The 26,182-nt window shown below is 42.6% G+C and overlaps 1 protein-coding gene across 5 annotated transcripts in view; it reads right to left on the bottom strand.

The window, feature by feature from the left end:
• Positions 1-407: 407 nt before the first annotated feature.
• ZBBX (zinc finger B-box domain containing) overlaps positions 408-26,182 on the bottom strand; it is a 41,933-nt gene continuing 16,158 nt past the window's right edge. For all 5 annotated transcript variants that reach the window (XM_083613229.1, XM_083613230.1, XM_083613231.1 and 2 more), the window contains 14 exons: positions 25,628-25,723; positions 21,707-21,886; positions 19,400-19,580; positions 18,850-18,970; positions 17,874-18,019; positions 16,667-16,770; positions 15,241-15,317; positions 13,004-13,143; positions 12,146-12,396; positions 7,539-7,692; positions 5,330-5,482; positions 4,220-4,468; positions 2,358-2,487; positions 408-672 (listed from right to left, as the gene is read on the bottom strand). In XM_083613229.1, coding sequence (XP_083469355.1) covers positions 600-672; positions 2,358-2,487; positions 4,220-4,468; positions 5,330-5,482; positions 7,539-7,692; positions 12,146-12,396; positions 13,004-13,143; positions 15,241-15,317; positions 16,667-16,770; positions 17,874-18,019; positions 18,850-18,970; positions 19,400-19,580; positions 21,707-21,886; positions 25,628-25,723 — 2,055 coding nt within the window. In that variant the 3' untranslated portion in view covers positions 408-599. The remainder of the gene's footprint in view (positions 673-2,357; positions 2,488-4,219; positions 4,469-5,329; positions 5,483-7,538; positions 7,693-12,145; positions 12,397-13,003; positions 13,144-15,240; positions 15,318-16,666; positions 16,771-17,873; positions 18,020-18,849; positions 18,971-19,399; positions 19,581-21,706; positions 21,887-25,627; positions 25,724-26,182) is intronic.

Here is a 26,182-nt window from a genome sequence, read left to right as displayed (position 1 = left end):
TTAGAGAAGAGAGGAATACTACAAGGTTTTGCTGCAGGTCCCCACTTGCTACATAACGGTCAAAGCCACGCCAGCCGCCTGATCATACAATACAGCTGGAATTTGCAGCTTTCCCACCAAGGCTGCTATCTCCACAAACCAGAAAACCTTATAGCCACAAACCTTCTCTAGCGAACAGCAACTAAAAAATTGTTACAATGGAACAATACACCATTCCTCCTCTTGCTTGGCCAGGGTGAACCTAATTCATCTTTTGCAAGGGAAACACATAATTTTGTGTTTTTATTTATACGGATTTGCTGGCCACGTTGGGAGCTTTTCTGGTTGAAGAGCAAGGTACAGATGCATTGAACAAATATAAAAGGAGAAAACAATGGAAGTAGCGAAGTAGGAAGAGCCCAAACGTGTTTCTCTCTGTTTGTTTTTCTGCATCAACATGCATTTTATTTATTTGAGATTTGTCTTCACATCAGCTCAGTTAACCTGCCGTGCTGGAGAGATAAGCGCCTCAGCCTGATGATTTTATATGGATTGAAGCAGAAGGGTACATCAAGTTCGATTCCTCTGTGTGTGTGTGTGTGTGTTTCTGTGCGTGTTTTTCACTGCAATTCTATCACCTGCTGCTTGTCCCTCTGGTCTTCCTCATCGTCTGTATGGCTTTCGTCATAAACTCTAAAAATAAAACATAATTAAAAGGTTCAGCTGTTTCGTTTCCAGAAATCCAAATGCAAGCAAGTTCCCGATACAGAGATAAGATTAATAACAATGAAGCAAAACAGATATGTAACCAGTGGCTTGCATCCATTCAAGTGATACCCACTGAAATTGCTGGGCTTGGTAGTCATACCCACTGACCTCCAAAGGTCTACTGTGATTATGACTTGGTTAGATTCAACCTATTATCGGTCTCGGATTGGCATAGAAGATCAGACCACCAACTGTTTCGGAAAGTGGAAATTATTTTTCCTGTTCCGTCCATTCTTTTAAAGCCTTTGCCAAATATATCCGGAATCACTGTTCACGTCTGTTTGCGAACTACTTTGGCAGCGTTGGACGCCATAAACAGCCTTGTTTTCACCAGATAAGAATCTGATACATTGCTTCTTTCAGAGACTTGCATAGTCTTCAAAGACTTTCAGAGACTTATATGTTTATTTGGTTTTATATTTTCAAGAGAATCTATTAAGAGCGCATATTTTGTGACTTTCAGAGATTCGTAAGTTTTCTGTTTATGTGATTTCATATAGTTAATATTATATAAAGAGTGTATATTGATATTGTATCATTGTATTTGGTCATTGTGTTGCCTTGGATATTACTGACTATTGTTTGCAACACAGGGGTTAAATTGTTTGGTGATTTGCCAAATATAAAACAGGAAGTAAAACGCAAAACTAAAAACAAAAGCCACTTGCAAATGTTAGGGTATAGTGCAAAAAAGGTGAGAACCTGCCCTCATAGAATCACAGAACTGTAGAATTGGAAGGGACCACAATGGTGATCTAATACAACACCCTGCAATGCAGGGATCTTTTGCAGAACGTCGGGCTAGAACCCACAATCCAGAGATTAAGAGCCTTGTGCTCTACCAACTGAGCTATATTCAGGACCTTTTGACTTACAACCAATCCAGGGAGTGGCAATGGTTGTCAGCCTCCTCCACAGCCTCCATGTTTATAGTGACTGTGGAACTGAACATGCAGGATGCTGGGAAGGAAATCAAAGTTAGCTGGCTCTGCCTACTGTTGGTGCACATCTCTGTTGGGTACACTTGATACCCAAAGCTCAACATACCACACAATCGAATTCCCCCCCCCCCCGTTTTTCTAAAGAAAGTAATCTCTGCTACCTGCGCCCCCGCCACCCGACCACTAAAAGAACCATGTTGCATGTTACATGTGAAGCTTGGAGGCGATCTTACTGTTCTTATATGTCTGGGGCAAGAAAAAGCCCCATGGTGAGAGATAGCAGGCTTTGAAAAAGCAGAATGAGAAAGTGTCCTGAACAGGGTTCTCATTAGAAGGCTGTATTTTGTTAAAAAAGAACAAAAGCTGGGGAAAGTTAATGCTTTCAAATCTTGCATAATTAATCACTTCTCAGTGAAGAGGAGATGAGCTGATAATTGAGAAACAAGCCATATTAGCAGATAATTAGGAAAAATAAATTAACCTAGATGAGAGGGTGCAGGACTCATCTGGCAAACCATGCAGACCTCTAGCGTTTGTAAGCAGAATTCTGATTTGATTTTGTCACATGCGTCGTATAAAGGAAAGTTCGTTGTTACACGGAATGTGAAATGCTGGATTTGGGAGTTTGGTTTTTACATTTCTTTTACCCTCTTGTAAAAGTTAACTCACCTTATAGCATCACCTTTACTGTAGTCTTTTATTTCATGGCTATTAAGGAAATCGGGAAGATTCTGACATGCCCCCTTTGAATGTCTACTGAAGTCTCCAGAGCTTAAGTCACTGAATTCTTCCCAAGGATCTGAAATTTTGTAAGTATTTTCTTTTAGTAACAAGCAACAGAAGTACTAAGGTGCCTGAAATTCGCACAGAGCATGAGAAAGAACAGTCAGAGCCGTCAAAATGTGACATTTTGTGTATTAAAACTGGGGGAGGGGGATATACTCCAGCTCAAAATATTGCTAGAAACTCTCCAATGTAGGGCAAGTCCATAGTACTATAGTTCATTATACATAGCACCTGCCTCTGTTATTATACCCTCATGAGAGCATCCCACACTGCCGATTCAGCGCTTTAGTGCTAAACTGGAAATGCTAGCAAAGGCATCGCTCCAACTGATCCTGCAATTCTCCCTGTCTGCACTCTGCAGCACAGATTAACAGGGGTAGGCACAGCTGCTTTGCATCTTGTGGAAACTGCATGGGGGTCTGAGTGTTAGAATTCCTGCTCCATGATTGCAGTCATGGGATTTTTGTCTATCACGTGACGTGATGGTGTATGTTTTGACTCCACAGTGGTGTGTTACTGTGTTCCGTGAAGTGGGGCTATTGTCCTTTGTTCTTTTTCTCTTTGCTGTCTGATGCTAGAGAGAGAGGGAGCCATGTTGCAGTGCTCCGTGTGTGTTTATGTGTAAATAAAGTAGATTAGCCAAAATGCTGAGTTGCTGAGGTCTGTTACCCAACTGCGAAGACTCTGCGGATCCCTAAGTGTGCCGATGTCTGTTGGCATCGGTCGCTGTGATGTTCAGGCTGAAGAAAGCTTTTGAAGCTCCTGAACGATCAACCAGGAGGGAGAGAACATGCCAGGTGGGCATGTGTCTCTGCCAGGGTCCTACTCGAGTGTAGGACGAGCTCCTAACACTGAGTGCATCTGAGAGTCACCCAAAATCTGAGGCAGGGTGGTCATGTTTTGATTCCATTTAGACGCTCAACAAGTTGTGGGCCAATGAGTTGCTCAAAACAATCCCGTCTGTGGGATTTAAATTTCGCTAGAGACTAGAATCCCTCCAATATGCTATGCCAGAGAAGGGGAACCTCAGGCCTGGGAATCAAATGTGGCCCCTGGACCTTTCTAACTGGCCCGTGGGACTCTCCACAGGCCACACAACCTTCTGAGCCACACCCTCAGCAGCCCCTATTCTGCACTCTCCTCGAGCGCTCCTGCCAGGCTAGAAGGCGTCCTTGATTATGTTGGTTGCTTGGCTGGCTGGAGAATAGAGGGCAAAAACTGAGCCAAAACTAACAAAATTAATTTCAATAGGGACAAATGTAAGGTTTGACACTTATTCAGGAAGAACCAGCTGCACAAATATAAGATGGGAGACACCTGGATCTTGGGGTCTTAGTAGATCACAAGCATCAACAGTGTGATGCAGCAGCAAAATTGCTAATACTATTCTAGGCTGCATCAACAGAAGTACAGTGTCCACATCAGGTGTAGTTAATAGTACTACTCTCTTCTGCCTTCTCCAAGATGATCAAGGGTCTGGAAACCAAACCTTAGGAGGAACAGTTGAGGGAGCTGGGTATGTTTAGTTTGTGCCTACCCGACTTCACCCAATGTTTGCCTAGGGATCAGGGAATCAGAGAAGTGTTGTTGCTTATGTCCCAATATTGTGGACTTCCTTCTTTATAATCCAGAGAATATGGGAAAATGAAAAACATCCAGCTGAGCATAAACGCAGACTATACAGATAATCAAGCTACCAAAAATACATCTTTCAGAATGGGAGTTTAATGATATTGCATAATTACCCGCATTACTTTGCCATTCGTCTTCTAAATCTGCTAAGGCTTGTTGATCAGTACTGTATTCCAAGAAAGGATCATCATGTTCGGTGACATCAATGCCTTCAATTTCTGAAATTTCAGAAGCTGCTCGGGATAAAGGCCAGGTAGCTAAGCTTTCGGATCCTGTCTGAAGAACTGAAGAAGGGCGAAGTGTGGGTGTGATGGTTCTGCAAAAAGGAATATTTGCAGAAAGGGGCCTTGAAAAGGCATTTTCTGAAAATGTGAGAATGATTTGCTGTTAAAGACCTGCTACAAAAATTTTCTTTTCTAGAGATATGCATAAAAAGTCCTTCCCTATTCTAGAAAACATTAGGCATGGGTCCAAAGGGTGTTTACAAACACACTAAGCAGCACTGCATCTCCAAATCTAGAAACCACCTCAATCTGGACAGGAATCAGGCTGAAGTAATGTTGAAGGCCCAATTATATCTAACTTTTTTTAACATGAAACCCCAAAAAATGAAAGCGTGAAAACTCATCAAACTTGCACATACAGTCATGAAGTAACAGGTGCAGGAGGAAAATTTAAAGTATGTTGTTCAGGGACATGTTAAAATAGGAGTTTTCAATCAAAGTATTATTGTTTTTTGCGTATCTGCAAACTTTGTGGTCCCCCCATCCTCTTATGTGTAGGTGGTACTGTTTTCGACCCACTAATACCAAATTCATGCTCCACACTTGGGGAAGGAGTTGACTATTAGTAAATATGACATTATCAATACTTGAACTCTTGCAACCCATATTTGATTTTTTTTAATTAAAAAATATATCAAAATCCCCTTTCTTTGTTCAAGAAAAGCCAGATACTTAACTCTAACTCCTGTATTCAAGCACTTAAGCCTCCCCCGCCCCTAATTCATCATTATAATTACACACACACAAACACAGTTCTCCTCCTACTCCCTTCAGTTCTTGTTCTGTGAGCTGGAAGGTGAATTTGTGAAGTAAGGAACCTCTAGTCCTCATGGAGGTGCTCTGCACATTTTGGAACCCGGGAAAATCAGGAATAGCAACAGTGGATGTACTTTGTCCTGGTTTCACAGTGCAAGCGTGCTTTTTATGTTGGGCTCTTACCGATGGACAACTTCGACCGATAAGCTCTTGGACCTGGGCTTTGCCTTCCCAGTCTACTTGATGGTCTGCCAAGCTCTCTTTCCAAGACATCTTGCACTACAGACTCATCAGCACATTCACTTAAGCTGAACTGCCTCATCCACTGCTGAGACCCTGGAGTTGAAAAAGGTAGATGTTTAATTCCCATAATCAGAATTTTCTTCTTAAAGCATGATTTGGTTGGACAGATTACACCTGCTTTTAAACGCATCCGCCAGCGGCAGAGGAACTCTCTCAGGCAGCCAGGGCAGGACGAACCGCCCGGTGGCGCATGCGCAGCATCCCATACAGTCGCCGTGTGAGAGGCAGCCCGTACAGACGGTGCAAGAGAGTGGCAGCCCGTACGGACACTGCGTGAGCTGCGCCCATACTGATTGTGCATGCCCTTGGTCGCTCTACAGCTGGGGGGAGGCAGGGGCCATCTTGTCACACACACACACCGAGTGGCACCCAGAGCGGACCGCCCCCTCCGCCCCCCCACTTCGTACGCCCCTGGCATCCACACAGATTATTTACATGCACTGGGTCCTCACTCCATTCCCAGGACTTGCAGGTCATACTTTAGAGGAGTTCTGCCTCTTCTATCCCTGGTCCCATGCCTTTAACAATAAACTGGCACACAGAAATGAAACAGATGATGTTTCCCCAACTATTTGCTTCCATGCATAGCTAAGGCTTCACCTTCTACAATTCTGTGTGCCAAGTTGCTCTTTGAGGTCTAATTCCAGTAAATGGGACTTACACAGCACAAAGACAACAGATGGAATGAGGGGTGGGGAAGAGAAAAAAAATGCAAGCTTCGATTGGTTTAATTGCCACCATCAGTCCACTAGATTGTTAGCTGATTAATTGATGGCACCAGCGTCAATGAACAAGGGTGACTTTCATTCCACAAACTGTTAATTTTTAGAGGCTCTCCTGTTTTATGTAATAAAGAATGAAGAGGGGGCCTTTACTGCTGCATATGGACTTATAGTTTATTAAATTATCTCTGTTTCTTAAACATGTCAACAAGCACCTATACTGAGATTTTGCAAATATGCACATTTAATTATTTGTTAATTAAGATTAGTCTGTTAAAAGGCAGGTGATCAGATCAAATAAAAAACATTTGATTGGATGAAGGTCTTTCAGATATTTTATTTATTTTATTTGCTTAATAAAATTTATATGTTACCTGGTTGTAAAAAATAAAAATCACTAAGCAGTTTTCAAAAATATAAAATGAAACACTGAAATTATCAATACAAAAAGTTAAAATTAGGTATTAAAAAATATTTGAAAGATGATTAGAATAAACAGTAGCTAAAAAGAAATAAAACACATATAATTTCTCCACATCTAGACAGGTTTGCCTAAACAAAAACATTTTAAGGTACAATAGGGCATGGTCATTAGCAGTTTGACAGAACAAGATGAGCGTTTTGTATTGTGCCCGGAGGATTAGAATGGAAACTCTGGGGCACTGGGTATAACACTGTCCTGCCATCAAACAGTGTCTCCAGCTGAAACCCATGAACAGTCTTTAAATAAACAGGCACAGTTGGTGGGAATTGTCCCTGGCCATAGCTGAACACTTCAGTGCACGATCCCTCCAAGGCTGCAAGCCAGAGTGATCTGTGAAGGCTGGATCCTAACTTTCACTTCAAAAGAGTACAAGAGCAAAATACAAACACATTCTAAGAAGAGTGAAAGTAAGTCGCTTGTTAATTTTCATTTAACAATTAGCTTGTGTACTCAAGCAACTGATTTATGACTGCTAATGGCTCCTTAATAATTTCCCAAAGAGCTTAATGCACAGTTATTAAGGGAAAACAGGCCTCATCAAAGCTTTGCTTCAGAGAGGAAAATCAAGACATTTCCAGGTGACTTACATAATTGCGTTTCCCACTACAAGTATGATAAACACGGCTTTACAACTTAAAGCATGAAAGAATGACATGCTTTTGTCTCTTTGGTTTTGCTGCTACAATCTTTTCCTTGCGCCTTCTCAGTATGGCAGTTACACCAGCTTATGCCAAATGCACTTATACATGATGTCCTAGACCTGGCATATCCAGATAAGGATGCTGTGTGTACTTAAATATGCAACTGAGGCTACCATGCCCTAAAGCCAATGTGCTCAGTAAGCAACACGCATGGAAACAGGTGTTTGATTCTGCATTACTACCTGAAAATGAAATGCCACGGCTTGGCGATTGCCTGCCTGCGCGTGGCGAAGGAAACGATTCCATCATAACTTGCTCACAGCTTGTAAAGAATTCCTCAAGCCCTCGATATGGGGCACAGCTAGGTTTCTCCTTCTGGGCTATTTCCTGTAACAACTGGGGAGAGAAAGAAGATTGGGAAGACAACGCTGTTTTGAAGCCACTTGACATAAGCTTTCCCAGCAACACTGCATTTTTAAAATTTGAAATCTTCTCTGTCCTGGTGAAGAAAGAATGGTTAAACCAGGTTAGTACTAACCATGGTGCGCTGTGTTGGTACTAACCCAGGTGTACCTTTCTCAGCTAAATTAACTTGTGTCTAAGTGGGGCTGTACATGAAAACACCAACATGGCCTGACTGTCAATTTGCAAGCAAGAGCAATTGGGAGAGGCTGAAAAGCTGCCTTAACCACGGTTTGCTTGACACAGATGGAACAGTGACAATGTAATCCTATGCGTATCTGCTTGGAAGGCCCCTGAGTTCAGTGGGACTTGCTCCCAACAAAGTATACTTGCAATGGCCGCTTTAATCCTGGTTGGAAAACGCAATTCAATCAGTTTGACAACCTGGTTTGCAGCCAATCCTGAACAATGGTTTAATACACCATGGCAAATGTCTGTAGAGGCCCTATATGGTGTACAGCTTTACCCTTAAAACTATTCTTTAAATATCATACAGATATTAAAAAGCTAAAGTTATCCACATGTATTGTCTTTCTTCAAAAAGCTAGGAATTTTGGCAATGTTGAAATTTGCTTAGATACACAGGGGTTGAAATTATGCATAAAAATGAAACTCAGACTTTTAAAAGGTCACAAAAACTGCATTGCTGTGGTTGCATTAAATACATTAAATGTACATCTTACAAGGCAAGCACAAAAAATCCTCTAGTGTCACCAAGATTGTGGGACTCCAGATTTTGTTGCAACTGCAACTCATAGCATCCCATACCATTGGTCATGCTGGCTGGGGTTGACGGGAATGCAGGTTCAAAGTTTCCCAAATGTCTGCTTTAAGAATATTCTGAAATTCCTGCCAAGGCTAGAGTCCAGCAAGCTACTGATCTGTTTTCCTCCAATTTGAGTCCCTAATAGTATTCCTAGCTCCTCCAGAGCTAATGAATGAGAGCAAATCCTAGCCACTGCTTCTTATTTCTCTTCACTTTTTGTATATTTTTTTAAAATAAAATTGTGGTTGTCAACATAACAGCAAAAATCAAGATCCAAATCAACAGTGCATACACAAAATGCAATTCCATAAAAAACTATATGCCGTATTTAGGGAAAGCAAACATCTTATCAAATAAATAATTGTCCTTTAATCAATCTTCAACTTATATAAGCAAAAACACACTTTAACAACTCGAGAGAGAGAGAGAAAACCACCCCAAAAAACCACAGCTCATTTTAGAAACATATCCTCTAAATTGACCACACTGGAATATTTCCCCCCCCCCCTCTAATTTTTAATGAACAGATCTAGTCCTTGTCCTTGCTTACTCCTTAAATAATAAATCACTTTCAGTGACTTAGGCAGTGGAAAATCTGACCTACTGAGCCGGCTTCTGCTTTCTGCGGGGGAGGGGGGGCAGATGTTTATAAACAATTTGGCCAATATTGTTCCTAGATGTTGTTTGAAACATAGAGCAATATGAACCCCTCTAGGAAGGCATCAAAGTCTAAGAAAGCCAAATCAAGCAAAAGTAATGGAAGGTAAAAGATAAAGGGACCCCTGAGAGTTAAGTCCAGTCGCAGATGACTGTGGGGTTGGGGCACTCATCTCGCTTTACAGGCCGAGGGAACCAGCATTTGTCTGCAGAGTTTTTCCAGGACATGTGGCCAGCATGACTAAGCCGCTTCTGGCGCAACTGAACACCGAAACGCTGCAGCGCACGGAAACGCTGTTTACCTTCCCACCGGAGCGGTACCTATTTATCTACTTGCTTTTTTTTTTTTTTTGGCGTGCTTTCGCACTGCTAGATTGGCAGGAGCTGGGACCGAGCAATGGGGGCTCACCCCGTCGTGGGGATTTGAACCGCCAACCTGCTGATCTGCAAGCCCAAGAGGCTCAGTGGTTTTATACCACAGCGCCACCCGCATCCCCAAAGGAAGGTAGTAGCATGTAATAAAGAACTATTCTATCATCCCCTCCTAGCATGATGACAATGAACCTTTCTCTGCACTGTGGCCCTGTTGAGCTGCTGACCATTGGCTTGTAACTTAGAATGGATTAAAGGGTGGACACACCCTTCAGAAATGTTTTACACTTATATAACTTTTTAAAGATGACCCCTTTAGCAGAATCCTAATTTCCTGCTTGATTCTGTTCATAGAGTTTTGCTGGAAAGCAAAAAATGCAGGCACAAAAAAATTATACAGGCAGCAACCGTTTTAGGCGCACCCAACTGAAGGACAATTGTCGATGTGCAGGTCCTTTGGGACCCAGAAGAAAGCAGAATGGGGGCAAAACAGGAGCAGGGCGGGGGGGGTGGAGCACACTGATATGTCCTACATCCACGTGCACGGGGGGGCCGGGAACAGAACCTCCGCAAGCAATGCTCTCCGCCTGTGTATTCTTTAGTTCTACAATTTATGTACCACTTAATCACAATTGCCTCTAAACTAAAAAAGAAAAGAAAATCCTCCAATTTCAGGCACTCTCGAGACCCTTCCCCAAAGTCAATTGTGTGGATGTATGGGAGATTAAAATAGTAAGGAAGAGGAGGAGAAAATCATCTTCCCAATGTCCCACCAGGCAGGAGTTACGTGGGGCCTCTTTGTTCCTAGAATCGAAGAAAAATAGGGGTGGGGGGCTCCCTTGAGATATTTTTTGGAGGGTGGGTAGGATTCCCCCCCCCCCGGGATTTCCTCTTGGATTCTGTTCAGGGAACCACCCATGGATGCCGGATAATCCATTGAAATGAATCTTTTCCATTTGTTGGATCCTTTCGTGGAATTATTCTATGAATGGGGAATATTGCCACCGAAGAGTCCTAAATGAAACAGGGTGAGGGAGAGGAAATGCTAGCAGTCAACCAGGAGGTAGAGCCAACCTATGCTTTTACCTCCATATTCTTGCTTGGGTAAAGGTAAAGGTAAAGGGACCCCTGACCATTAGGTCCAGTCGTGGCCGACTCTGGGGTTGCGGCGCTCATCTCGCTTTATTGGCCGAGGGAGCCGGCGTACAGCTTCCGGGTCATGTGGCCAGCAGGACTGAGCCGCTTCTGGCGAACCAGAGCAGCACATGGAAACGCTGTTTACCTTCCCGCCAGAGCGGTACCTATTTATCTACTTGCACTTTGATGTGCTTTTGAACTGCTAGGTTGGCAGGAGCAGGGACTGAGCAACGGGAGCTCACCCTGTCGCGGGGATTCAAACCACCGACCTTCTGATCGGCAAGTCCTAGGCTCTGTGGTTTAACCCACAGCGCCACCCGCATCCCTATTTGCTGCATTTATACCCCACCTTTCTTCTTCTTCAAGGAGCTCAAGGTGGCATACTTGTTTCTCCCTCTTCTTATTTAATCCCCACAACAACCCTATGAGGTAGGCTAGTCTGAGAGGCGGAACTAGTCCAAGGTCACCCAAAGAGCTTCATGGTTTATACTAAGACCGGCAGAAACCCTTCAGGATTTCTCTCCCAGCCCTACTCAGAGATACCAGGAATTGGACCCAGAACCTTCTGCATGCAAAGCAGATGCTCTCTCACTGAGCCCTTTCCTCTGAGGACTTGGGAATAAGAAAGCTTCTTTCCTTCTGCATCCTGTGCTGTCCCCTTTCCCCACACCTGCTCTTCTCATCCCTCCGGAGAGATGAAACAATGCAGTGGTTCAACTGGCACAAAAATGTTCAGATATTCATTTAGGGAAACACCAGAAGGTTTTCTATTGGGAATAGTACCAGGAAGCCTAAAGGAAGAAGACAAGACCTTATATTTATACGCAACAGTAGCCGCAAGGATATGGATTGCGAAAAATTGGAAAAGTGGTATTATACTGACAAAAATAGAGTGGCCTGCCAAATTATTGGAGTATTACAATATATCCAAAACAATGGGAGAAATTGGAAGGATCTCAAAAGAGAAGATAGACAGGGACTGGAAGGTGTTTAAAAGATACTTGCAAAACTATATCGAAAAATCAGAACTCCAATTAGAATAAACAAGTTCCGTTTCAAATTCTGAAATACTAAATAAGATGGATAACAATGTGTAATAGAAAAAGAAGTATGAAATTAGGTTATGTGAAAGAAAGTAATAGAAGTGGAAAGAAATTGCAATTGAGTAGATTGGAAGTCTAACACAAAGGTGGGGTGAGGGGTGGTGGATAGTGATGGGAAAAGGAATTATCTGTGGGATTGAGTGTAAGTATGTTTGAACACTTTTCAGAATAAAAAAAAATGGCCCCATTCACAAGATGAAATGAAAAAAAAGTGCAGTGCGCCATACAAGACAGAAATTTATTCCTGCTATTATTCTACTAATAGTTCAACAAATAACGAGGAAATGGCACCCGCCCCCTCTCCCAAAAAAACAAAAGTGGAGTTTAATTCCTTTTATTTATTTATTTTTACCACTGAAGACTTGGCAGTGAGCGGCGATGCTTCGTGTGACTCTGCGGACATCACTGCGCAAGGTTCCCTCGGAGCCGATTTAGGCAGTCTAGAAGCCTGCTCCGATTTCTTGTGAGTGCTAATCTTCCTTGTCTTCAAATGTTTCTCTTTTGCTGCAGCTCCTTTAAAAGGGGTGCAAGGAACCATTTCCTCTGCACCGGAACAGCCCCAAGCGCCATCTGCTTTTCCTGACTCTGCAATAGGTACTCTTGCTAAAGAATTGAAGCAAAAGAGAGAGAGAAAGAAACCGTGTCAGTTCAAATCCCTGCATGTAGTTTCTCAAATGATTGCCTTAAAATAGGCCATTAACACACAAGTTACATCAACTCGCATGTAAAACCAGGGACCTGCACTCAGGGGCTGAACATCCAGACAGAAGCTAGGAACAAAATAGGTTCAGTCCACAAAAGAACCGCCTATGTAAGTTTGAAAGCAGGCAGATAGCTATATTTTATTATTTCCTTCTTGCCACATTTCACCTTAAGCTGTTTCCCTTAAACAAATCTTTACTCGGTGGTACATACTCCAGGAATGATGCTTAAGGGTCAAAGGCTCATCCAGCATTTCTGAATGTTGGGAGATTCAGGCCTCCTGCCTGACTGCATAGTCAACAGAAACAGTTAGTTATGTATAGAGGTTAAAAGGTACCCACTACTGGTTTTTAGGAAGGTATGTGCCCTTGGGAATAAGCACAGAAGTTGTCACTTATCCACAGGTTAAGATATCTGTGCAAACACAAACCACCTACTCTGGGGGAGAAAACTATGTCAACACAAACCCTCTTTTACCAGTAGAAGTGACTACCATAAATAAGCTCACCTCGAGGTGTTTCTTCCTGTTTATTATGAAGCACATTTACACACTGTTCTTTCTGAGCTGCAGGTGAAAGCGATGACCTGGTGGTAATATTGCCAGCTTGCGCCAGAGAAACGTCAGGTTCAGTTTCCGACATGGGACCACTTGAGGTACAAGACAAAAATTGGAACAGAACATGACCAGATTGCCACATTAAAGAAACTTCCTACAGGTCTATCAGAAATAAACATATATAAATACATATATATGTGTGTGTGTGTGTGTGTGTGTGTGTGTGTGTGAGAGAGAGAGAGAGAGAGAGAGAGAGAGAGAGAGAGAGAGAAAATGCCTTCTTTTTAAAGAAAGGCTTTAAAAACACATTATTATTATTATTATTATTATTATTATTATTATTATTATTATTATACCCCACCTATCTGGCTGGCTTTCTCCAGCCATATGAAACACTGTAAAACATGAGACATTAAAAATTTACCGATACAGGGCTGCTTTCAGATGTCTTCTAAATGTCTGATAGTTGTTTATTTCCTTGACCTTTGATGGAAGGGCATTCCACAGGGCAGGCGCCACTACTGAGAAGGCCCTCTGCCTGCTTCCCTGTAACCTCCCTTCTCGCAGTGAGGGAACCGCCAGAAGGTCTTCAGAGCTGGACTTCAGTGTCTGGGCTGAATGACAGGGGTGGAGATGCTCCTTTGGGTATACTGGGCTGAGGCTGTTTAGCGCTTTAAAGGTCAACACCAACACTTTGAATTGTGCTTGGAAACATACTGGGAGCCAGTGTAGGTCTTTCAGGGCTGAAGTTATATGGTCTCGGCAACCACTCCCAGTCACCAGTCCAGCTGCTGCATTCAGACCGTGTGATAATTTTACACTGAAGCCATTTGATACTGATTTGGTGTGGTGATTATGATTTTTACCTGGGATAATTACTTTTGCATTTACATTCCACACAGAAAATTTCATTAATTGCACTGCTTCTTCTTCTTTTTTTTTTAAGCTGTAATTTAAGTAGAAAAATATGTGCTACATGTTTCAGGAAACAAAGGGGGAAAATGAGGCCAAGTTAAAGATTCTAAAATATGATTTTCAGGAGACTGAGCAGTGGATGAGATCCTGCAGTTGAAGCAGACTCTGAAGAGATGAAATAGCAGAAGCCTCTGCACAAATTGCTCACATGAAGGGGATGAGGCAATGGGGCTTTTACAACTTAAAATCAGAAGCCAGATAGCTCCACTGTTGAAGGCAGCATGCTTCCGTGCGACAGTTGATGGGAATCACAAGTGGGAAGAGTGGTGTCATGTGCATGTTCTGCCTTTGGGGTTCCACAGGCATCTGGCTGGTCACTTTGAGAAATATATGCTGGGCCTAGAGCCTCATCCCACATGGCTCTTCTTATGCTCGTAATAGATCTATGTTGGGAAGCTCCTTCATGCATTATTAAGGTAAAAGGGCATCTATACACTGAAAAGCCAACAGCATTGCACTCCAGGCCCTGCCTTTGGTGTAATGTGGCTTCGCTTTCCACACCTCTGACACCTGCAAAATGCATAGGTAAAGATAAAGGTACCCCTGACTGTCAGGTCCAGTCACGGACGACTCTGGGGTTGCAGTGCTCATCTTGCTCTATAGGCCGAGGGAGCCGGCGTTTGTCCACAGACAGCTTCTGGGTCATGTGGCCAGCATGACTAAGCCACTTCTGGCGAACCAGAGCAGTGCACGGAAACGCCGTTTACCTTCCCGCCGGAGCGGTACCTATTTATCTACATGCACTTGACATTCTTTCGAACTGCTAGGTTGGCAGGAGCAGGGACCGAGCAACGGGAGCTCACCCCGTCGCGGGGATTCGAACCGCCGACCTTCTGATCAGCCAGCCCTGCAAAATGGAAGCCTGCATGCCTAGCCTTATATGCCAACAGATTTTCAATGGATCCAGAAGTTTACACCTACAGGCTTCTGTTTTGTGGGTGTTTACACTCAATGTGTGGACATCAGGGGTGGGGCTTGGGGAATCAGGTGACCTGGAAGCAGGGCCAGCAGTGCGATGCTGCTACCCCTTTTCAATGCTTGGAGCCCCCTTGCCTTGGAATATTGCATGAAATGGGCTACTTTCTTCTCTAATATATGCCTGTTCAGGTTCTGATTTGAATAAAAAATTCCCAGGGAAAACTGCAGGATGCAAATCAAAATGTGTCAGCACAAATGTGTGTAACCATGTTCCATAATTAGGCTGTAATCGTTACCTGTAATCAATCAAATCATCAGATCCAGCTTCTGACACCACAAAATTGGCAGGTTCTTCTGGCTCCTCTTTGCAAGCCTTATCAGAAAGAAAACTTATTCATTCATTCAAAAGAGAATCTCAGTCCACTCCATCCTAAGCCCAGTCATGTTCGCAATACTGTAACCTAAAATCTAAACAATTACATGGTATCGTAGACAATACACAACAAACCCTTGATTGTCTGAGGATTGGGCCTGTTTTTAACAGATAATTTTAATATTTTATATTTTTGTAGACCGCTTAAAACAGTTTTTCTTACCACCAAGCAGCATATAAAATTTGTTAAACCAACGAACAAGGCTTCCTGTTGCACCAGACACGTTCCATTCCCATCCCACTTTGCCTCCCAATACGGATAGATAACAAAAAGGAGAGAACCCACTGTTCGGGAGCTAATGACTCTCAACAATTGCTCTTAATAATAAGCCTGTGTAGAAAATAGTTTTAATACAGTGCATTCATTTTACGCTTGTTGACTGGGCAAATCCATTTCATCGAAGCAGAAGCCACAAGAATTGTTATAAAAAATCAATGACCTGTTTGGTCCAGCATAGTCAGCTGTGCCTTCACAGCATAAGTAGGTAGGGTATAAATAGAGCTCATTCTGCACTTTCCTTCTAATATGACAGAGGCTATAATTCAGGGGGTCCCCTGGACCTATATACCCATCCTCTTAATCCCAGCTACAAGGGCTGAGTTTGCTTTTTCGCTGACATAACCAAGGTACTCTCTGTAACTTAAAAAGAGCACACTCTTGGTGCACATTATTTAGCATATTCCAGGGTACCCAAAATAAGTGCAAGGTAAGCCCTGACTCAAAATGTAGCAAAAAATATTGGCTAAATTTATGCCATCAGATGATGCCAGGGAATCCATGAAAATGTTCCGCTGCCTTGGCTGCATTCATTAAAAGAATGGATACGTAAAGTTAACACATAAACAACGCAGAAACATTTGGGCTTGTAATGCAATCCAGCTCTAACTGCCCTGAATATTTGTTAGAAAGATGGGCCATTAATGCTGTATATTATGCATTTTGCAACCACTTCTCAAACTCATGTCCATATTTCTTCCTCCTGACAAGCCTGTAATGCAACGGATCCCATATTTATTTATTTTCTGCTTTAACTGCTGTTAATGTTACCAGTGTTCAGCTCTGCTTAGATTATTTGTGTTCTTCTCACCTCGCTTCTTGCTACTGCGGTCAACCGTGGGTTTGTTAAAACAAGCCTGTCAAGTTAACTGTCACGGGAATGCAGACGAAGGAAATTTTATGTGGTGGGCGATCCCATTTGTACACATTTATGCTACTGTATATTTTGTGAAGTCTACTAAGTGCAACAAATGAAACTGAACTTGAACTAGCCAGGCAATAAAACACTTACGTCTTCAAGGACCCTGATTTCCAGAGAGGGCTCAACGTTTGCAAGAAGTGCCTCAGGCTCTTCTCCTTTGGAAACATCTGCCCAGTACTTTTTCATTTCTTTAGCTGGAATTAAAAATTAAAACTCTGCCAGTGTTTGTATTTTAGATTTGTACAAATAATTGTTCTTACGCAGCTGCGAAATTACAGTGCCAGCCATTCCAGTCTGTTGAGGAAGCGCTAATGGCAAGGTATTCTCTTGCCTCTTGTTCTAGGTGTGAATAATTGAAACCATTAGGGTAGTACGCTTTGTGCAAAGCAGGAACATCCCTATCTGTAGTAACAATGTGTGATAACAGCTCAGTGAATGGGGGGAAAATGCTGAAAACATGGAGAATCAAAAGGATACGATGATGGCTCAACAGCAGTATAATTTCACAAGAAAAGTAAGTGTGGTGGGCAGAGCGATGGATGGAGCCAGAGACAAAAAAACCCCCAAACCCCATTATGGATTAACTAATCTGGATAAGGTTGGTAACAAGGGATTGTCTGGAGAAAGGACTCACCTGAACAATGTATTTCCAGTTTCATTTCTGATATTACAGTGTAATACGTAACCGACACATGAAGTTTTTGAGGGAAAAGCCAAGAGCCTTTCTCAAGAACAATCACCTAAACACCCCTAAATTCACTGGTTCTAAGGACACCCATATTCACTTGTCTCCTACCAGATTTTATCAGCCGTGTGGAGTTGGCAAACAAACGAAAAAGGAAATATTAAAGCACCCTGTATCTACAAACTTTGCAGACTGGAAGCACTGAAAGGGTATTAAGATCTCACAAACTGAAGAAAAATACATTTGCAATAGCTGGCTTTTGTCAAGCCCAACCTTCTCAATTCCTGCATCGCTCAGGATTGGGTGACAACCATTTTCATATGGAGAGAGTGGGTTAATGTACTTCAAATATTATCCTTTCTGGGCAAGGAATGAAATGGCTGCACAATAGCTTCACCTCACACTCCCAACTTTCCAACTTTCCAACACCATTTGCGTGTTGGTGCAACTGCATCTTAATTTAACTTCGTAAATTGTCAAATCGCTTTTTGGGAATTCAGTATGTCCCAATTGCAATTATTCCATAAACCTGATTAGCCATTCAGATTCTTGATGTAGCTTGCCACTGGGAGCATAAAGGTACTCTATAACGGATTGAGAAGCCCAGCAAACCTTCAAAACGAGCAAATGCTATATCATCATCGTCTTCATCATCATCCTCTCCTCCAACCCAAGTGTCATCAGGTTCATTTATCTGTGGCTTTTCAAGTTTCAGTTCATCTGTTATAATACTATCTGGCAACTTATCAACTGGAGTTCTATAAAAACAAAGAGGAGAGAAATGTTTTAAAACTGCAAGCCTATTATCACACTGTTACTCTTTTTGGTATGCACAGAGAATGTGAGAAAACTGATCCTGACTTCTCACAATGGTTATCTACTTCCAGACTGGGTCTTTTGCTGAGTCTCAGTCACAACACAAAGGCAAACCATGGTGCAGAACAAACATGCAGGATCCCAGAGAGACCAAAGCTGTTTTGCTCTTCCTCTGGTCCTGCTACTGTGAGTTAAACAATGGTTTGGTTCTTAGCGTGTCGTCAGAACCCAGGCTTCATGGTTTATCTCCTTTGGACAAATCACAAGATGAAAACCAAGAACAAACCTTGGTTTCAGCTCCCGATTCGTCTGGTGTGTGACAAATAACCTGCCCGGGTTTCGATGACATGCTAAGCCAAACCATGGTTTAGCCCTGGTAGTGAAGCAGCAGCAGCAGGATCAGAGGAGGTGCAAAGGGGATGTGATTTCCTCTCGAGGGAACCACACACTTCTGCTTGTAGAAAGCCATGGTTTGGCTTAGCGCTACGTGCAAAGTGGGCCAGCATCTACTGAGATAAATCAAGTTCAATTAAAAAAATTGCAACCCTTCACAACACTTTCACTTTCAACACTTTCAGAATTATTGGTAACATTATACCCTAAGTTACCTTGACATCCATAAAGTCATTCCCAATAAACATTCTAAATCAGCAACTCCTTTCCCTATGAAGGAGTACTTTCCAATATTACTGCCTGAATACTTTGATTACACTATTTTAGAATAAGCAATTAGATTAAAGTCCCTTGTGTATTGCAGCAATCCAGTGAATACCTTCTATGCTTTTTAATCAATAATCTTTCCATATACTTCAAGCCATCTTCCTTGAATTCAATTTCAATAGCTTTCTTCGCAACTGGAGGGCTTGTCTGCACTTGACAGGAACCAGTATTTTCTGTAACAATATAGAGAAAACTATCAGCAACCATTCAAACATATTAGGACATCACTCACATTAATTTGCCAACAGTAGCTCTACAGCTCTGGCAGAACCAATGGGATTAACAATACTAAGAAAATAATTCAGAACTGATAATATTTAATAGCATAAAATGCAACTCGTATTAGTGCAGCCCTTGCACAATGCATGAAAACTGCAAGCCAAATGTGTAGGCTAAGCCCCACAAGTAATCAGGGCAGTGAGGTGTCCCTTAAATGAGTTCATGCCCGGGAATTTATTTAAATATTTCCCCACTTTCTGGACAATCGCTGTCATCATTCACAAGTCAAATACTGACCTAGCCTTGTGTCATGTGGAATACTTAGAATGTAAGCTAGATCAGCTTTCTTTTCCAAATATTATGTAGCAATTATAAATCTGTACCTGGTCCAACCTGACAGGAACGTTCTTCCTTCGATTTCGGAGGGTGATTTCTACTTCTCCACTGATTCAGAGCTTCCTGAAAAGACTTTGCAGATTCTTCTTCGTCAAACACACCATGCAGTAAAGACCCACCACTCTGGCTCTCAGGCCTATCCTCCGCAAAAGGTTCTGTAGACGCTTCCTGAATTAATTTCGAGAATTAATCTGGCTTAACCAAAATTCACCCATTTCTGATACATCCCAGTATGTCAGTCGGTCACAAACCTGTTTGATACCAAACGCTTGGAATATATAAAGCTTCCTGAATTTAAGGAAATCAGGTATTTAGGATAGAGCAACGTGGAGTAAGGCGCGGTGGAGTAAGGTTAAACCACAGAGCCTAGGACTTGCCGATCAGAAGGTCAGCGGTTCGAATCCCTGCGACGGGGTGAGCTCCCGTTGCTCGGTCCCTGCTCCCGCCAACCTAGCAGTTCGAAAGCATGTCAAAGTGCAAGTAGATAAATAGGTACCGCTCCAGCGGGAAGGTAAATGGCGTTTCCATGTGCTGCTCTGGTTTGCCAGAAGTGGCTTAGTCATGCTGGCCACATGACCCGGAAGCTGTCTGTGGACAAATGCCGGCTCCCTCGGCCAATAAAGCGAGATGAGCACCGCAACCCTCGAGTCGGTCACGACTGGACCTAATGGTCAGGGGTCCCTTTACCTTTACCTTTATGCATGTAGAGTAGGCTTCCTCAACCTCGGCCCTCCAGATGTTTTGGCCTACAACTCCCATGATCCCTAGCTAGCATGACCAGTGGTCAAGGATGATGGGAACTGTAGTCTCAAAACAACTGGAGGGCCAAGTTTGAGGAAGCCTGATGTAGAGTAAAACTGGCCGACCTTCCTTTCCTTTCCCTCCAACTCTACAATTCTATGATCCTATGAAAGAGACGGGACGCGGATGGCACTGTGGGTTAAACCACAGAGCCTAGGACTTGCCAATCAGAAGGTCAGCAGTTCGAATCCCTGCGACGGGGTGAGCTCCCGTTGCTCGGTCCCTGCTCCTGCCAACCTAGTAGTTCAAAAGCACGTCAAAGTGCAAGTAGATAAATAGGTACCGCTCCAGCGGGAAGGTAAATGGTGTTTCCGTGCGCTGCTCTGGCTCGCCAGAAGCGGCTTAGTCATGCTGGCCACATGACCCGGAAGCTGTACGCCAGCTCCCTCGGCCAATAAAGCGAGATGAGCACCGCAACCCCAGAGTCGGTCACAACTGGATGTAATGGTCAGGGGTCCCTTTACCTTTACCTTTAACGTGGAGTAAGCCTGGTATGTAAGCTTCAAAACGGACCAAGTTATCACTAATGCAATTCAAGACCACATTAGGAAATCTCTATATATGACCACAATGGCCCTAATGCAGTACAGTTATGCATACTCAAATCCAGTGAAATACTTGGAAACAGAGGGGAAATGGACTTTTCTTACTGGGTTAACTTCTGTTGCTTCTGGATGGCACTGTGCAATATTGGGAATGGTGCCTCCTAGAGTCACTAGATTTTTTTCTGCTGGAAGAGCTGCCCCCTGCCATCCAGACCGACTGGCAGCTACAGAATATTCCCACCCACCCACCCCCTTAATTTTAAGAAAAACTATGGAAAGAATTAGCCGCCAAAAAAACACAGAACACTGCCCCAGGAGATGTGACGTGCAAAATAAGACAAAGAATCAACCAAAGTGTTTTGGGGTTCCCTTGACTTGTAACAAAATCCCAGTCCATGCATCTAATTAAAAGGGACAGGACTGAGCAAGATGAAAAACAGAAAGACTCCTGAAAAGAGAGAGAGAGAGAGAGAGAGAAATCAAAGTGCTGGTTAGGGGACCAGACCCTGGCCCAAGCACAAACTCTCAGCTCTGAAGGTACAGCCATTCTGGGAAAGCAGAGATGGTGGCTCCTCCTCCAGAAAAAAGGTTATAGTAACTCTCGCTCTCAGCAAATAGTGTACAATGGCCTCTAGAACAGTCAAGTGAAATATAAGTATATAGCCATACCCCTTCCAAAAATAACATTCTAGCTAATGGACCAATTCAAGAGGTCAAAAATCCTCCCTTATTCTCCCCCCAAGGAGAGAATCCTAAGATTTCCAGAATCAATTCCTGGGACTGAAAATGCCTAGAAAATTAACCACACCCTCAATAAACGGTTCCTTTGACTGGCTGGCATCCATACCATAACAATTAAAAGGCCAGCTTTTTGCTGTGATTCTGAAAGAGAAATTTCCGTAGAATTTAAAACACACAACACTTCAGATGGTGAATTTCCTGAATTACCTCAATATTGTAGGCTGGCATTTTTGGTAAAGGTGAAGGAATGTCTGAAGTATTCACTAATATATCTTTAACTTCCTTCTTCAGTCCACTATTTATGCAGCCATTAGGTTCCTCAGGATTTATTGTTTTCAGGAACTGCTGAGCAGCCTCCAATTTCCTTACTGGTATACGTGCTTTTGCCTACAGAAAAAAAGTAAGTCATATGTTGAATTCAAAACAAAAACAGATATTTTGCATAACCAACAAGAGGAGACTACAGGTATGCTGGCTGGATCTCCTACTGCAGTACACAAAAAGCAGATGTGTGAAATATTTGGCCCTCTAAATGTACCCAAACTCCCATCATCCCTGATCATTGGCCATGTTTGCTAGGGCTGAAAGGAGCAGCAGCTCAACAACATCTAGACGGCCAAAGGTTCCCAAACTCCTGTAAGTAGATGTGGTCAACTAGGCATTTCTCTTGCACTTGGAGGCTTCTATTCTGGATTTCCAAAAAAAAAATCCCTGTTCCGAGGAATTTCACCCATTGTTTCAAGAGTGAGTCGAGTGGAGAAGGATCAGAAGTAGACAATCGAAGAGGCAACTGTCTACACATTGCTGAAATGTTTTGGAACATAATCTAGGCTATCACTCGACGAAAAGCAAGATAGAAATAGTAAGACTAGGGATTTATCATTTAGCAATAGTTTGTGTAGAAGCAGAAATTACCAGCAGAAGCATGTAATGGCAGAAAATAGTATTGAAACAGCAGTCAGAGAATGCACAGGCTGGTTCACATATAACATGTCCAGTTCTCCAAACAATGGTTTGGAAGAATGAGAACATAGCATTTTATGTGCTCCTTCCTCCCTTCATGCACTCAGACTCACATTTGCTACTTCCTGGTTCTGTTGCAACTGAACTGGCAAACTATCTTTGCACTTGCTCTCTCCCAAACAGGACTAGAAACCAGCTTCCATGTGCGATTCTGGTCCTAATTTGGAGGACAAACCCAAGTCATAGATGGCCAGTGCGAATGTAATGGCAAAGTTCAGCTTGACTGATTTTTTTTTTTTTTACTGACTCTTGGGAGTGTTTAAGGAATGGGTAGGCAAACTAAGGCCCGGGGCCGGATCCTGCCCAATCATGGCCTAGAAGTGGAAACCAGGGAACCAGGCAAGAGGGCCTTCTCTGTAGTGGCACCCGCCCTGTGGAAGGCCCTCCCACCAGATGTCAAAGAGAAAAACAACTACCAGACTTTTAGAAGACATCTGAGAGCAGCCCTCTTTAGGGAAGCTTTTAATGTTTGACAGACTATTGTATTTTAATATTTTGTTGGAAGCTGCCCAGAGTGGCTGGGGAAACCCAGTCAGATGGGCGGGATGTAAATAATAAATTATTATTATTATTATAATCACCTTCTAAATCAGGCCCGCAGACGGTCCAGGAATCAGCGTGGTTTTACATGAGTAGAATGTGTCCTTTTATTTAAAATGCATCTCTGGGTTATTTGTGGCGCACAGGAATTCGTTCATATATTTTTTTCAAAATATAGTCCGGCCCCCCACAAGGTCCAAGTGGACTGGCCCCGTGCTGAAAACGTTTGCTGACCCCTGGATTAAGGGAAGGAGGGATCATACAAGCCCATGGCACATATACCAACTCCCCTACCAGGAGACTGTACAATCAGAAAAATCACGTGTGATTCAGTCCAATGAAACGAACAGGATAAAAAAAGGCAAATATTCAACGAAGCTGTTGTTTCGTGTGCGCATGTGAATCTATCCACAAAAATGGTTTGCGGCTATTTAAAAAAAACCCCAACTGGAGAATATTCAAGTCAATTCTACAGGTTAACAGGGTATTGTATTGCATATCCATGTGGCAGATGATGCACTGGAGCCACTAATCATTCCTCTTCCAAGCTTTGGAGAGCAGTACTCCAAGCAGATGCTCCAACAGAATCAACAGCCCCAGTAACGCACAGTGTAAATTCTTTCTCTCTTCTGCAGGAATTAGTGAATACTCTTTTATGTTACAAAGAGGCAGTCTAATTGCTTTGCTTTGCGTTGCCTGTTATGTTCAGCATCTGACTTTCTCTACCCTGCTGACTTTTAGATTCTCTCTCTCTTATACATCTGTCCTCATTCTTTTCTATATGCATGGAGGCACCCTTAGCTATTCTTTGGGAGTAGCAGAGTAGCAAATGCTTTGAGAATTTGTTTTTGGCAATAAATTCTGTTAACTACAAGTGTCACTTCTAGGCCATGCAAGCGCCCCCTCATGCTCATTCAGATAATTATTATTATTATAAAATTATTTTTAGATTTTTTTAAAAAAAGAAACTTCAGACTGCAATAAAGGGTGGCAAGCTTCACTCTGAAATAAGGCAAAGGAAGAAAAATCAATTACAAATATTTCATGGAAGGGCGAGGAACTGCATCCTAATCAAATCACAAAGCAAGGCTACATATGGCAAGGGAAAAGTTGATGGAAAAAATGTTATTATTTCTCCTTTATTTCCCTGCAAAGGACAAAGCCACCTCCCCATTTTTCATTTTCCCTTTCAGAGGCCCTGTCCCCTCCCTGTGTACAACTTTGAGGACATTAACTTCTCCCTTTTCTTCTTTTCCGACCCTTTAATGTTGCCAATTCTTTCCCCCTTTGTACAATTACATGCCCCAGGATTTCTGCACCAGAACTGTGGCAATGCCATGTATTTGGAAACAGATTGCGTTTTGTAGTGCTGAATGAACTAAATCTTCAAACGCTATGCCTTTGGTCACTGGAGGATAACTTACGGCAGGTACAGGAGCTTGTTAACCTCTATTATGGAGCCTTATTTCAGGTCCCTCTTCTCCACCAGATAACAAGCCAATTTCCTATACTATTTGCTAAGGTTCAGACGACAAACTCTCAACTCCACCTTTCAGAGACAGTCTCTGCTACTGTTGATGACCGTATTGTGATGTATATAGTTTCAATCAACAGCGCATCATAAGCGTTGTTAAGCCACATTCCTGGATGGCTTTGAGTCATGCTTGGTGGAACAATGGCACGAGACACTGTGGCAATCAAGGATGAAACAGAAGCCCCTCTGGATCAGACCAAAGGTCCATCCACCGTAGCATATTCCTCCTCATAGCTCACAGCCAGATACCTCCAGGAACCTCAAAAGTAGGGCCTGGAGGCAAATCCCTTTCCCACTGTTGCACCCCAGCATACTGTGCATTCTCAAGCGCTCCCCCAATGTTTCACACACATACTGCTTTCTCTGCAAAGAGGAAAACGCTTCTGTTTTAGGAGCATTCACCTCTCTGCAAAGACTCAAAGGGCCTCCCCCTGAGAATCAGCTAGTTGTCAGAGAGCTTCTCTGAAGGCCTGCTGATTTGCGGTTACAGCCACTTCAACAATCACTTGACAAGTGTCAATCACCTTCTTTAAAAACCTAACTATGGTCTGACATTTCCAATCTTGTCTTCTGAGTTTTCAATTGATTTGTAATTGTTTCTATTAAAGGATTGTTTCTATTAAATTGTTTCTATTAAAGGATTAAAAATGACCTCAGCACAGCAAAAAGGTACGGCAACCAAAGTTGCTCCTGGAATCAGAGTTTTTAGGGCCTAACAAGGTTGGGATAGCTGGGATAGCAGGCTTGTTGGGTTTTGAATGTCTTATGTGGATTTTTCAATCTTGTTGTTCTGTATGGCACAATGGCAATAAAGATTATCGTATCGTATCGAATTGCAAGCATAAATTAAATAAATAAAAGAAAGAAAGAAAAAAAATAACTGCAGAAAAGGATCCCAACAAAAGGATTTCTACATGGGACAACTAAAGGAGCTCCTGGAATTGTGATAATAATAATGGCGATGAGATGTGTGCCTCCTTCAAGAGGATTATTGTACAATCATAACATAAAAACTTTTGAAAGCAACATACCTGCAAAGAAGTAGTTCTGTGGAGCTTAAGTGCCCCCTTCTGGTGCACTCTGGCAAAGCAGCTAGGACAGTAATCTTCTCCGCACTCTAAGCACACCTTGAAAAAAAGAAAATGAAGGCATAAACATGAACTAGCAGCAAAGCTCTCTACATGTCTATCTGAAGAAAGCCCCACTGAGTTCCATGAGACCTAAGTCCCAGGGAATTGTGCATATAAGATTGTAGCCTAAGGTTAATAACACAGCTTTCACTGTCTCATCACAGCTCACGATGGGAAGCTAAAAACTGAAGGCAGAAAGTGACAAGTGTGAAGTGGGATTTCAAGTTTGCAACTGGTGTTCAGTCAGGCTGTCACTTTAATTAAAATGTCACCCCAATTAGGTACAACTCTATCTCACCTAAACAAATTATTGTGCCATTGTCTGCATCTATCTGGGGGAAGCTTGCATTTTAAACAGACCAAACTGGGGATTAAACGTTTTCTCCGTTGATTTATTATAAACATTATCTTAATGGCCTTTCTAGGCATTTTATAGCACATGCACTTCTTGCGTCT

The sequence above is a fragment of the Podarcis filfolensis genome (assembly GCF_964270895.1).
Source record: "Podarcis filfolensis genome assembly, chromosome: 5".
Lineage (NCBI taxonomy): Eukaryota > Metazoa > Chordata > Lepidosauria > Squamata > Lacertidae > Podarcis > Podarcis filfolensis.
The sequence above is the reverse complement of the archived record's forward strand: the minus strand, read 5'-3'. Positions and strand labels throughout refer to the sequence as shown.